Source organism: Malaya genurostris, chromosome 1 (assembly GCF_030247185.1).
Source record: "Malaya genurostris strain Urasoe2022 chromosome 1, Malgen_1.1, whole genome shotgun sequence".
NCBI classification, from domain to species: domain Eukaryota; kingdom Metazoa; phylum Arthropoda; class Insecta; order Diptera; family Culicidae; genus Malaya; species Malaya genurostris.
Window position 1 is genome coordinate 4340670 of NC_080570.1, and position 14926 is coordinate 4355595.

Genomic DNA, 14926 nt, shown 5'->3' on the forward strand with positions numbered 1-14926 from the left:
AGTTTGTGACAATCCGTCCACCGATTTTAGAGAAAACTAATAGAATTTTTGGTTTCATTTTTTGTACTTATCATCCCGTGAATCCGAAACCGGAAGTCGAATACGGATATAATTCAATTGCAACCTGTGAAACTTAAGACATTTCGGTAAACGAGAATAAGTCATTTTAATTGATTCTTAGTTTCTAAAAATCGGTTCAGCTTCTGTTAAAGGTGATGGGCATAATGCTGTGATTTTTTTTTGCGCATTTCACCCTGTAACTCCGGAATCCAGATAAATATTCTTGGATCTCATTTTTAAATCGCTTTCAAGAACAAAATCCCTGCTGGATGAGTACTGGAGCCGTTATCCTAGTAGAACTAAAAAGATTTTTTTCTTTGAAGTGAACCTTTAGAACAAAAATAACATCGTTGATTTCGTTCCACTCCTTTGCTAACTCTGTGTAATGACACGATGCTAGATCCAGCCAAAACAGAGTGTCACCTTCGTGGGACCGAAAAAAAGGGAAGGATACTAGGAATCCGAGACTCGATCATACAACAACTGACTTGTAAGACCAGGGCTCGTGAACTTTCCAGGTATATCCAGGCGGAATTATCCGACGAAAAACTTTACCTCTGCCGGTATTCGGACAGGATTTTCTATCGTTTCCCATCCAAAATCTCTATGTATGGCTTTTGGACTTCTTTCACAATATCAATAAAATACTCAATCTTCTGTCAGAACGAAATTTACGAGGATTACAGTTAAAGTGAAACGTGATCACCAGAAATTTTGCAATGTTATTTATGAGCTTGTTTCTGCAACATCAATCGACGAACAATTTTAACATATCACTCAATAAGTCGTGTGACTTACTTAAAGAAACATTTTTTCGTCGAAAATTGATTTTATTCAGCAATGTAATCTTCTTCAAGAGCACTACGAACATTCTGACGCTTTTCTTACTTATCGATGCCGTGCTTAAAAAAGGATTTGTCTGCTTTGCATTCTGCAATTGCTTCTTAATTTAATTTGAATTCCTTACTGGCGAACATTTCAACGATCAACAAGTAGCCAAGTCGTTATTCGTTAATTTTAACCATCGTTGCCATCGACTTTCTTCGAAGTCGCCATCTTTCATTTTCTTCAACGTATAAGTTCGTTATTCCTTGATTTTTGCACTCAAACGATGTGTAGAATTTGCTATTGATTGTTTTCGCTGTCTCAAGATAATCAATTGAGATTATACATTGTGCATCCTGAAACACCTGAAGCCATAACCTTCCTAGCTGACCCAGTTGTGCCTTTGGACGCTTCAGACGTGGTTCACCGGCTGCAGTCCACTTAGATGATGTTCGTTTTGATTCCAGACTGAAGTGGTGGATCCATGGTTCATCCATTGTCTCATACCGACGCAAAAAACCGATTTATTACTTGTAAATATGGCCAAACGCTGCTCCGAATCATCAACACGTTGTCGGTTTTGACCGACTGGGAGAGAACGCGGCAACCGCTTTGAACAGTTTTCTCGTGGTCAAATGTTCTGATATATTCACGGCCTTAGCTATCTCACACAATTTCAATTTGCTAGTTCTTCTACTGCATTCCTAAAAACTGCCACCGTTTCGAAATATACAGTTATTTATGTACTAATCTTTTAGAATTCAGTCACTTTTCTTTGGAAAGGTTAGAGAACTACCACAAACGAATTTCCAGACATGACAGTCACGATCTTTTTTTGGCGCACATCTACGGTCCTCCGTGAAACTGGCACCAATGGTGATAAATTGGTTTCACTGCTGAGTTCCCATCATACATTCATAATGCAAATGTCAAACCGTGAGAACCCTTTCGATTCGGTAGCTCATTTGTATATATTGAGATGTTATGGCACACTTTGGTTGAAATGATAACAATGCAATTAATCTCGCGCTCCACCAAGCGGTGAGTGCGGTCATTTCAGAAGGTACCGGGAACGAACCACATTTTCCAAAAATATTTATAAGCACGTACATGTCTTTATTATTTATCTTTGGAACTACCGTTCTTCAACAAAGAACTATTGTTTACTCATCTTGTTAAGAAGAACTAGTTCATTTGAACTTTTCGAGCCTAGTGGTACGATGCCAGATCAGGCTAGAACTGATGCTTTGTGCTTTCCTATGAATGCCAAGAAACACTTCTTCCGTGTAAATTGCACTGTTAATTGTTTCCGAAGTGATGAAAAGAGGTTGTTGAATTCTAATGAACTTTTGTCGTTGTTCCAGACGAAAATTTCGCTTGGTTAAACTTTCACTAGCATCCTGTCGGAACGCAGTGACTATGGGTTTTCCAAGTACCGCGACTCTACCAGCGTTCATCATTCCCAACAGTAAACAAACAATTTCCCAAACAAATGCTAGTTTCTCACACTTGCACATTTTCACGAACGGGCAACGAAAGTTTTTCACTAGACACATCGGTTTTTCACGATCGTGACCGCTTGGCAGCAGTGGATCAATCGTTCATTCGGCAGTGGCAGTCGATCGAGTGCGGTTTCAAAGTGCGGACTTGTTTTCTTCGATTCGGGAAAATCCCGCCCAACGCCGGTGTGTCGTCGCAGCCTCTCTCCCCTAGCCATACTACAGTGAGAGGTGGTGGAGCGTGTGTACGTACGAATTTCCACTTGTTCGTTTGGTCCGTTTGCTCGCTCGCTCGCTCGCCAGCGTTGTAGTGGTGATGAAAATTGGCGATCGCGTAAAAGTCACCCATCGTTTAGTGCGTGCGTTTCCTAGTACCATTCGGATTCGGTTTGTGTGTGTAGGCGTGTAGGCTGGTGTGAACTTTCACCGGAGGATATTTCGTCACGGATGATCGGTGGAAAAAGAAGAAAATTTAAAGTGCAGTTCAGTGTCAGAGGCGAATCGAACGGCAGTCAGTTCTCGACGAAGCACGATTGCAGCAACCGTGCAGTGGTACCTAGGCGCTATCACATTGAGAATTAGCATAACCAGTTTGCAGTTGTGACAAACAGAATAAATGCATTTTAGTAGATGGGGTTCTGACGACGATTGACCGTCCGGAAAAGTTTCGAAACTGTTTTTTTCAAAAGTGGAATTAGTTATGTTCAACATTTAAAAATGTAAAATTTATGAAGTATTTTTTTTGCAATTAATGACAGATAGAGAAAAATATCGACGAAGAATAGTTCTACCGAAGGAAATCATTTCTATTTTCATGTATCATGTTGATTGGAGAAAACTTCGGATAAGTGGTTCCGTGTGCATGATTCCTACCTCAAAGTGATAATTGTAGTAAGTTGGTTGACCAAGACGGTGATGTTGCAAAGTTGAAAAACGGTTGAGGACAAAATGTCTGCGCTGACACTGACTCGACTGGTGATGGCGATTATTATGAGGCGGCGCTGATGTCGTTGGCTCGGAAAGACCGACGGAGATCGTACCGACCAAATGTGATTATGTGGTGAAAATATCGAATTTAGAGTCGATCAACAACAATAATTTAGCTTCAGTTGAGCGCTCGATTTATGGTCGTAATTTGGAGTCGTTTATGCACCGTTCAAAATCCGGATATGATTAAATTATTTAACCGATTTGCCCAAGATGCTTTAAACAATAGTTCTTATGAACTAGAACTGCTTTAAACAATAGTTCTTATGTACTAGAACTCCACTCCTTTTTATTTCTGCGAACATGATGGAAAAACGATACACGTACTAAGAATGCGCTACGCGGTAAACTGTCAATTTGATTTTCGTGCCTGAAAATTCGGAATTCGTTCAAAAACTCTACAAAAGAACACAAATTTTGTTCAGAATAACTTTGACGGAAGAGCAAATGTTTTGTTTCGCGAACGACACACGATCGCCTACTTCGATTTGTTTTCCGTTGGAATCATAGATAACAGATGGATAAAATGTCAATTCCGTATACGTTCTGAACAGATAGCGACCAGCCCGGTGAAAAAGATATGGGGATCTAGCTAGCCACCGTAGGCCGTTTTTTTTTTCGTTCAACGAATTCGTCAAGCAAAGAACCATTTCAAATAGGAGCTATCATACCGCCGTTGAATTAGTTTTACGGGATTAATACTACAATTTTCCTTTTAATTTGTAGTAAAAAGAACAATTTACACTAGAAATTTGCTTGCAAAAAGGCAACAAACTGTTCCAACGATCTGAACGAACATGCGTGTGACCATTCAATTCATTTTGATTCAACTAACTGCTATATAAGCACGGTGAAAACCAACTTTTGAACCGAGGCCAGGTGTCATACATAATTCGAACCAGTTCGTCGAAAAAAACGTAAAATGTTTGTGTGTCTGTAACATTTTTAAGCAATTGCTATTCTCAGAGAAAATTGACCGATTTCAACGAACTTAGACTTAAATTAGAAGTCTAGTGGTCCCATACAAACTGTGTTTTATCTGGATCCGTTTCGGAATTACTGGATGAATAGAGGAAAAAAAAATGAAAATATGTGCATTAACTTCTCTCGGAGATGGTTGTTTTTGCAAACGATTTTCGCAAAATTAATTTCATGAAGGGCTTAGAAAAATTCTAAATTCGATTTAAACCCAATTTCCAGTTCCGGAGTTATTAGGCGATAAGTTAAAAAAAATCAATTTCGTGTGTTTTTTTTTTTTCTTTTTTTTTCTATATTTTTATATTTTCTATATTTTTTTCTTTTTTTTTATATTTCCGACTTCTGTCGGTTCCGGAATTACAGTGTTGGGAATTTCAAACTGTCATTTGAAGTGAAGCGCAAGAATACTCAAAAACTCTGAAGCTGAACTAAAAACTATTTTAATATGCAGGGGTGGAATCATGTAAGGTGATAAGTGACTATCACCTCCTGGTGATAAAGAGGTGATCACCAGAATGTTTGGAATCACCGAAGGTGATCACTTTTACTATCACCATCACCGGTGATTGAGCTAACTTCACTCATATATCACCTGTCAAGAAACGTCAATTTTTCAGGAGTAAAATATGAATGTGGCGTATACCGTTGATATTTAGAGGAGTAACATATGAAAGTGGCGTATACCCATATAATATTTTAAAATCTAAATTTTTATTCCTATAGTTTTCAATCCTTTTCATTAATTCGAGTCATGTTTATCAATGATGATTTGTATGGATCGAAGAGTAACGCTGAAAAAAATTACCTGCGCATAAACAAATAAAAAAATTCACTTGTTGGTTTAATTTAGTGCCGATTTTTATTTTTCAATGGAAATCAATGTCACAGTCAATTCTTTGGGATAAATTTGAAAGCTTTGACACGAATTGTTAGATCTTCTTAATTTTTCTCAACGGATGGCATTCCTCTCGAATGAGAAAGATCCGTTAAATAATTTCTTGTATAGTTTTCATTCACTTTACGATTATGTCATTTCACAGAGCTTTCAAATGCTACCTCCATTTTGGAAATTTTACCCACCGGTACTACGAATATCCACTATGATTAGCAGCAACCAATTGTCCAAAAATATTGCCTTATTTAGTTCAACTCACAAGAAGAAAATTAAGAACGCAGTTTAATCTTTTTTACTCGTTCAGTTGAACGAGACTGATATGTCGCTCACTAAGTCACGGCCATCTAATTCTACTGAAAATGTTAGCATAGATTTTTTATGTTACGTTATGTGCAACATGAGATGTCTACATTCATAAACTTATCACTTTTCCAGAAAGCAATTTATCTTTGACTCTACGAATACCCCAATGATATTCCTTCAAATAATAATTACAACATAAATGAATTGATTTAATTGATAAATACTACCGTTCATTCTATGAATTCTTTAAACCTTATAAACTAAGTTCTTTTCATTTTGGTATTTAATTTTGACACAATATCAGTACGAATTTTATTAAAAAATTATCCTCTTCGATCAATATTGGTAGGTTGTTTATATCAGTGGCTTAAAATTCACCTAACGGACAATAATTTATAAAGCCACTTCTCAAAAAATCAAATCACTACTGAAAGTGATAACTAAATTGCTATCACCTCCATTTTGACATGAAGGTGATTAAATCGTGGTGACTATCACCTTACGTAATGCCAACGTTTGATAGTGATGTTAGCCTCTCAGCAGTGGTGACAGAACTTGGTGATTATCACCTTACATGATTCCAAATTTTCAAAAGTGATAATCACTTGGTGATAATCACCTTACATGATTCCACCCCAGGTCTTGTTAATTCATGAGCAAACGAACCGGCTTCACCGGTCTCCGCTTTCCGGTTCCTCAATTACTAGTCCAGAGCGGAACTCATTCAATTTTCCCAGAAATGGCTGAATCTATTTTTACAAATTTAGGCTCAAATTAAAGGTATTATGGTATGTGACAATTTTTCTGGATCCGACTTCCCGTTTATGAATTGAAAATTACTTTTTGGTAAAAAAATCTCTTGTTTTTACTCAATAATCATTGAAAAGTATTGTGAAGAACCCCACAGTAATAGACTATTAATGATATGAGAAAGGCATCAATATCGGTTTTTTTGTGAATATTTGGAAATTGTACATTATTAGTCATCTTACAACTAATCAAAGTTACTTAATTAGACTGCATGAAAAAATACCATCATTTGAGTATACTCCAGCCATTAGGGTTTGTGCAAACTTCTCAGCAATTGATTCAGCTACTTTTGTTAAGGACTTTCGAAATTTTTATATTATTGTAGCTTGATGTTTATTTTGAAAGAATTCACACAGGATACGTCGCAACTCGGGGCAATTAGTTGAATTTGCTTCTTTCGTTCCAACATGGACTTAATTTGCTTTATACCATTCCGAAACATCTTTGGCGTAGTGACAAGATGCCAAATCAGATCAGAATATCGAGGCAGCGTCATGACTGCGTAGAATTGATAACAATCACTTCTTTGGGCATTCTTCACGATATATTACCTTGTTTACCGTTCTGATAGTGATGAAGCTTTGCTCGACCATAGCTGCATATTACCTGCAAAACGAAATTGTTTTTTGTGAAACTTCGTCTTTTTCTTCGTTATGAAATGCTTCTCTACGCCTTTCCGAATGCATGACAGTACTTGAAGTTTTCCAGCACATAAGTTTCATCGTCCATTATCATGCAGAAAACCTCAAATATACAATTTACGAGGTCGGGTTTTAGCCGTCACATTCTGTTTATCATTACGGTTCGGTACAGTTTTCACCTTGAACGACTTCATACCTTGCCGGTGCTTGGAAGTATACACAAAAGTAAGAGACATTGTTATATTTCTTCTCTTCAGCAAAATATGCGTACTTCTGGTGATTCCTGAGATCCGTTTTTGATCTGCTCCCAGTTTTGCTGACTGTTGTCAAACGTGTAACAAAACGTTGAAGAACATTATGGACAGTGCTGGCAGGAAAACCAAGCTTTTGCGACCGCACACAATTGCTTTTCGCACTTGCTCTTCTTTCGAAGTCATCTTCGATCTAAAAGCTCGTAGTATTTCAAATATTGATTTTATACAATGAACAGATATACGTGTTTAGGGGTGTCCAGATTTTGTCGCGAACAAGCCTCAATTAAGACATGTTTTTACTCAAAGTTGACAATGGTATTTGAAGTAACTTTAGCAGATTCCAATAGCCAATAGAATAACACAAGGTTTTGAGGAATTCTCACAGTAATTTAAAGGAGTGCAAAAAACTTGTAATTAACCTCAAAATATTTCGACTTTGAACGAATTTGGTATGCAGAAGATTTTCCTAATATCAGAACTCCACACAAGGTATCAGAAAATCGGTGAGCTGCTGAAGAAAATAATTTTGAAAAAAGCTTACGAATGTAGTTTATTTGCTTCTTTTTGAATAACTCCGTTTACAGAAAAACTCCTTTGCTGAATAGATACTTTCCTGAACGGCTAATTTTGATGAATAGACATTTTCCCGTGGAGACCACTTGGTGAGTGATTTCTAACTAGTTTCGTTCGGTGCCTACTATTCTTCAGCAAATTCAATTGCTTTGCACTCCTCATAGAATTGAATGTAGATAACACTATTCAATTCATTGAGTCGAAGCCAAGATCCTGTTTGTAAAACGAAGTCCATTAGTTCCAAAGCAAAAGTTTCAACTTGTAATATCGAAGTTCGAAAACGTGCCCGGTTGAAGTCAACAATAATGACTGATGGTGGTTCCTTTTGTTCGTTAGGTTTATTCATTTCGGAATCGTCTTATTGTTCACATATTATACTGTTCTTTGAATCTATCGTCTCGACCATCAGCGGTTTATGACGTATGAGTGGTCGAAGTATGAAAGGAAAATGACTCATTTTACCACATTCACATATCGCCTATCGCATCAGGAATTTTTTTGACGATGATCACAGAAGTAACTAATTTGGACTTGAAAATTTTGTGTCGATCTTGATATACGTTTCGTAGTCGTAAAAGTCAAAACACCTTTCTTAGTTTCTTTCTGGCTTGCCACCTCGCTTTTTCTGTAGTATTATTCTTTCGTAAGATCGAATGATTTGTTGATAATACGACGATTGAATGATGAACCTTAGATAAGTTTCCATAAATGTGCTATTTTTGTATTTTTGGAGTGATCACTTTTTTTTACTCCCATCTGTTCCTGTTTCGATGCCATTACTTGTAAACTGTGGACAAATTGTGATAAAAACCTTCACACTGCTTGCTAACTTGTTCGAATACAGTTTTCGATTATGTTCCATTTGCAACATCGTTTTATTTCCATTAAAAAAACTGTGCCGTCAGTGAAGTTTCCAGTTTTATTGTTCATATTTTTCCCTCAGATGTTTACCCCGCGGTTGCTTCCGATATTTGTTTGAAGTGAGCGCATGGTACTTTTTTTTTGTAAAAACAATCAACCTCATTTCCGACCCGAACCGGATGTGGCCATAGAAGCATACTCCCACCGAAAGAAACAAAATTTGAAAGCAAAAAAAAAAAGATAAAACATATCACCGCCAAATAAACGAAGGAACTTTTTTACGCGAGACGTACAGGCGGTATTTTTTTGTTGTTATGTTTTATGGTAGAGATATGAGTCAGCGTCAGTTTCGTTTATTTCGGATATGATCGCCACGAGGTTCGGCCTGTGGTCCGGTTTCGCATTTATTGCGTGCAGTTCCGCAAACATCTGCGAGCTCTTTGGCGTTTTGAAACATATCGAAAAATAGCCAAGGTTCACGGGAAAATAGGTGATATTTGATGTTCGCAAGGAATCTATTTATTCCTCACCAACAAACTCGACTGGGCAGCAAACCCGACATTAGTGTTTGCGAGGGAAGTAGGATACGTTCTGGCATTTGAAAAACGTGAAATATGCCGGTCCGTTAATGTGGGAAATGTTCAATTAACTTTACGGTCTGGCTGCCAATGCGAGTCATCGTATAGTCACTAAGTGGAGAAAAAACTGACTGGTCTATCACGACGAATCCGAATGAGTTACTTGGTCGGCTCCGATCTACTGGTGTTTTCGATTTTCTTTTCACGCTGGTCCTGAACCGGAGTGGAGCGGAAAAAGATACTGTTATTAGTCCCCAATTTGAGCGAGTGGAGTCAGTGCGATTCCGGCGCAGTGTGACATCATCGAGAAGTGTTCTGTCATTTTCAGAGCTCATCATGTGGGTTTGGGTGAATTGATCTCCATCCAAAAATAAATGTTTTTTTATTACTTTTATGCAGTCATCAAATAAGCAAAACCTTGCAATTGTTTTGTCCTGAATGGTCAAAATATTCCTGAATGCAATTGAATCTAATTGTACAAAACTTTTAACATTTCTCTGGTTCGCTGGCTTCCGACCGTCAAAACAGACACTGCACAACGTTATATAAGCTTTGATTAGTAGTAGCAGGCGTTGTACTTTTTAGTCATAAACAGAGGTGCCAGGTTTGCAGATTATAATAGATTAGTTACAGAATAAAGAAAGGCGAAACACACATTGACAGTAAATATAGAAAAACATATACGAATGTTTCGAAGTGGGTTTCTATTCTTGTTGGGAAATTACCGTATATTTACCGATCAATATTTGATGAGCTGACATAAGCATTTTTTCCACTTTGCTTCGATTTCTACTGATTAAACCAACAAACAATTTAATTTATATCGTTTATTTAAACCCGGATTTAACCTAATTACGGTCGTTCGCCGGACCGACAAAAAAGTTTACTTCTAAAGCTTGTTTGCGACAAAATCTGGAATCTCTAATTACGTATATCTCTGGAAATACTTCATAAACGCGGTAAATATTTTGCAAATATCTGTTCATTGTGTAGACTCAATTTTTGGTGATCCTTCATGCTTTTATTTCGAAGATGACGTCGAAAGATGAGCAAGTGCGAAAAGCAATTGTATCCCGTCACTATGAAAATCCGGATTTGTAAGTAAGAAAAATTGAAAAAAAAGCTTAATTTTCCTGCGAGCACTGTCCATAACGTTCTTAAATCTTTCGATACACGTTTGACAACAGCCAGGAAGACTGGGAGCGGAATAAAACGGATCTCAGGAACCAGCAGAAGAGCGTGAAGGTGAAGCAAATTTCAAAGAAGAGACCAGATCTTTCGGTACGTACTGTGGTTAGAAAAATAAAAATGTCTCCTACTTTCGTGTATACTTTCAAGCACCGGAAAAGTACTGTACTGAACCGTAATGATAAACAGAATGTGAAGGCTAAAACCCGTTTTCGCAAGTTATATCACGAATAATTGAGTTTAGCTGTGTGATAAGCGACGATGATACTTCTGCACTGGAAGATTTTAACCAGCTTCCCCAGCTTCTGTTGATAGTGTCATGCAACGAAAGGATATAGGAGGAGCATTTCAGGGCGAAGAAAATGGCCAAAGTTCCCAAAAAATATTTGGTTTGGCAGGCAATGTGTAGCTGTGGTAGAGCAAGCCAAAGCTTCATCACTATCGGAACTGTAAACAAGAAAATATATATCACGAAGAATCCCTATAGAAGCGATTGTTACGATTCCTATCCCTCACTACACTGGCATGATTTGGTAGCTTATCACTACGCTAAAGATATTTTTTTGAATAATAGAAAGCGAATGGAGTTCATGTTGAACTGAATGTCGCGAATCCTCCTAACTCTCCGGAGTTGCGACTTGTTGAGCGATGTCTGGCTCTCGTGAGGAGAGAACTTTCTCAATAAAAACAACAAGCTACAATTACAGAAAAGTTTCGAAAATCTAGGACAAAAGCAGCTAAATCGGTTGCAGAGAAGTCTCATAAGTTCGAAATTTCTCATTGCAGCCTGATGAACAATAATTAGTTCTCAAGATTACTAATTATACACAATTAAATGAATAAAAAAATGCATCTTGGATTGAATTAATATTTGTTTCATTCCAAGTTGCATTTTATCGAAATAACAAAAAAGAAATAGTTTCACCTTTTTCCCAAGCAATTGACATTTAGCCCAGTTTGTCGTCCAGAGAAACCAAACTCACGAAAATGGAAGGAATGATAGTTTCATCTTTTAAAGAAACTTGAGCTGCCAAGCATAAAATTATTGAAAACGGTTGATTCATATCCGAGATAAACGAGCGGGAACGAGTTTTGTCGTTTACCAGAACTGACAGCCATTCGATCTTTAAATCTGATCAATACTCTAATAGTAGCTTTCGAACGAACCCAATCTTGTTTCAATAAAAATGAGCGGTAAGAAAAAAAGTGGATTTTGCCGTTTACGTCTCTTATACCATTATATCTCTGTAACCCGAAAGTGACGCTCATTTGATTTTCGACTTGATTCATAACCTAAAAGTAGTTTTCAAACGAGTCTAAGCTTGTAAAAATCGGTTAAGTCGTCTCCGAGAAAATTGAGAGGCGAAAAATATGTGTTTTGTCGGTTACGTCGTTTATACCATTATATCTTCGGAGCCGGAAGAGACAGGCAATTGATCTTCGAACTGGATTCACATCCTGAGCGTAGCTTTCAAATGAGCAAATGAGATTGTTAAAATCGATTCAGACACATTCAAGAAAACTGTGCGGAGAGAAAAAATGCGATTTGTGTGTTACGTCGTTTATACAGGGTGATTTTTTAAGAGCTTGAGAACTTTTTTAAACAATAAAACGCATAAAATTTGCAAAATCTCATCGGTTCTTTTTTTTAAACGTTAGATTGGTACATGACATTTACTTTTTGAAGATAATTTCATTTAAATGTTGACCGCGGCTGCGTCTTAGGTGGTCCATTCAGAAAATCCGCTTTTTTATCGACAAATTTTGTTCAGCGATGAGGCTCATTTCTGGTTGAATGGCTACGTAAATAAGCAAAATTGCCGCATTTGGAGTGAAGAGCAACCAGAAGCCGTTCAAGAACTGCCCATGCATCCCGAAAAATGCACTGTTTGGTGTGGTTTGTACGCTGGTGGAATCATTGGACCGTATTTTTTCAAAGATGCTGTTGGACGCAACGTTACAGTGAATGGCGATCGCTATCGTTCGATGCTAACAAACTTTTTGTTGCCAAAAATGGAAGAACTGAACTTGGTTGACATGTGGTTTCAACAAGATGGCGCTACATGCCAAACAGCTCGCGATTCTATGGCCATTTTGAGGGAAAACTTCGGAGAACAATTCATCTCAAGAAATGGACCGGTAAGTTGGCCACCAAGATCATGCGATTTGACGCCTTTAGACTATTTTTTGTGAGGCTACGTCAAGTCTAAAGTCTACAGAAATAAGCCAGTAACTATTCCAGCTTTGGAAGACAACATTTCCGAAGAAATTCGGGCTATTCCGGCCGAAATGCTCGAAAAAGTTGCCCAAAATTGGACTTTCCGAATGGACCACCTAAGACGCAGCCGCGGTCAACATTTAAATGAAATTATCTTCAAAAAGTAAATGTCATGTACCAATCTAACGTTTAAAATAAAGAACCGATGAGATTTTGCAAATTTTATGCGTTTTATTGTTTAAAAAAGTTCTCAAGCTCTTAAAAAATCACCCTATATATCTTATATCTCCGGAGCCGGAAATGGCAGTCACTTGATCATGGAACTTGATTTTCAATCCATAAGTAGCTTCCAAATGAGTTGAAGTTTGTTGGAAACGGCTCAGGCAGATTTTTTTAAGAGTCGATTAACATATAACACTAGGGGTCTCCAGAGCATCGATCAAAAGATGGGATTCTATTACCTATCTATAGAAAAAGGTAAAATAGAGAAGATGACATTTTGATAGTTGCTCTTTTCGCCTGCTGATTTTTTTGATGTGCAGATTTTCTGCAGAATTCCGAAGCTTCTACAGAATACTACAAAATTTGGAGACTAGCTGTGTATAATGCTGGCCCATCAAATAGTAATAAGAATAATGTATGTTTGAATATGTACCTTTGCAATAGAGATGGTCTGGTAATCTTTTTTTTAAATCCGAACCCGACTCGTACCCGTACCTGATTCAAACCCGAGAATAATGTTGCTTCCACACCCGAGAATAATCTTGAACCCGAAAATTTCGAGTGTTCGGGTTCAAATACCCGAAACCCGACTAAATGTTTGAACCCGAACCCAAACCGTACCCACTTATTTTCTAAACCCGAACACGATCAATACCCATAGGGTTTACCCCATATTACTACTACATGAAATTCTAGAATGTTTCTAAAATACTAGGACCTAACAGCTGGTTCATAAGTTCAAAAATCGCAATCTGAGCTGCTAAAAAACATCTAATTCGCTATAGCAGAAGAATATTATTTATAGCGTTACAAACCATTGGAATGATCCAACTCGGTTTTGGTTCTGGATCTAAGGGCTTGTATCACGTAGAACACCCGTAAATGTTGCAAACCTAAGCAAATGAATCCGCTAGGGCTTTTTTTCGGTTGTTTTTAAACTATCCACAAAATTGCATCCAGAAACAAAACTGCACCGATAGTGCAATCGACGAAACCGCACACGATGGCGAACGGGTAAACAAAAGCCTCTGCGCAGCTTTCGCACAGAACGATATGTGAATGAAGAATGAATTGAAAATGCTGAATCTAGGCAATTTTTTTCCACGATATCAGCGCCCTGATCGCACCACCGCACTGCGCTCGATCATTATGGTTGTCAGTCACAGCACAGACTTATCCTAGTAGGCCGATTGCAATAGTAACCACAGCGATGTGCTCGTCGTGACATCGCGTAACTATAGCAGCATTGTTTTGATTTAGACTATCATCCGTTCAGGAATGCATCGTTTATCTTTGCAGATGTCTTCGTTGTAACGCAATCTTCTCTGCAGCAAATAACACCAACGTCAATGAGGCAGAAATGCAGTTCACCGAGAACAGTGCGAATGAACCGATTTGTTGTGCCATTTGAAGTTAGGGAAAATAATCATTGTTAATAGTTCAGTGCCATGGAGAAAGAAAAAGTGAAATCTCTTCGGAAGCGATCTTCAGTGCATGACAGACGAGAAAATCTACCGACACCCCCACCGGATCCTACGATAGGTTTACCAGTGACTTCCCATTCGGAAAGTCCATCGGAAGTTATCGCCATAGACAGTAGTGATCCGTTCAAGCGCCTGTTTACCTATAGTGAGAGAGAAAGTCAATTTTTGAAGCTGTTATGTGATAGTGATAGTAGTTCTAGTCTAAACAAAATTATGCATCCAGCTCCTGCCGTTTGTGGAGGAGCAGATAGTAGACCGGAGTGTAGTGATAGTATGGTGGAAATACCACCGGTGCCACCTCTTCGTTTGGAGGGAACCGAGGCTGCCTTTGAATCCCCGAACGATTTTCTCATGCTACTGAACCGCACCGGACCGTCGGTAGCTGCTGCACTTTCCACCAAAGGAGCCCTCGATCAGCTCGATCGTCTGCATGATCTCATCAAACAGTTGCTCACACTACAGGAGCAAAATATGCGGATGCACTGGCAGCTTAAGAATGTGGAAGCACTGCGGAAGCTCAAGCTGATGCAAAACTCGGTAATGTTGGGAG

At 38.1% G+C, this 14926-nt stretch overlaps 1 protein-coding gene across 5 annotated transcripts in view; it reads left to right on the plus strand.

Annotated features, from left to right (window-relative positions):
- The first annotated feature begins 2499 nt into the window (after positions 1-2499).
- Positions 2500-14926, plus strand: part of LOC131430584 (uncharacterized) — a 45046-nt gene continuing 32619 nt past the window's right edge. The window contains exons 1-3 of one of the 5 annotated variants that reach the window (XM_058595671.1): positions 2500-2629; positions 3143-3275; positions 14192-14913. In XM_058595671.1, coding sequence (XP_058451654.1) covers positions 14341-14913 — 573 coding nt within the window. In that variant the 5' untranslated portion in view covers positions 2500-2629; positions 3143-3275; positions 14192-14340. Of the gene's footprint in view, positions 3276-14168; positions 14914-14926 lie in introns of all 5 variants that reach the window. The other 4 variants (XM_058595677.1, XM_058595704.1, XM_058595684.1 and 1 more) reach the window with 4 other exon arrangements.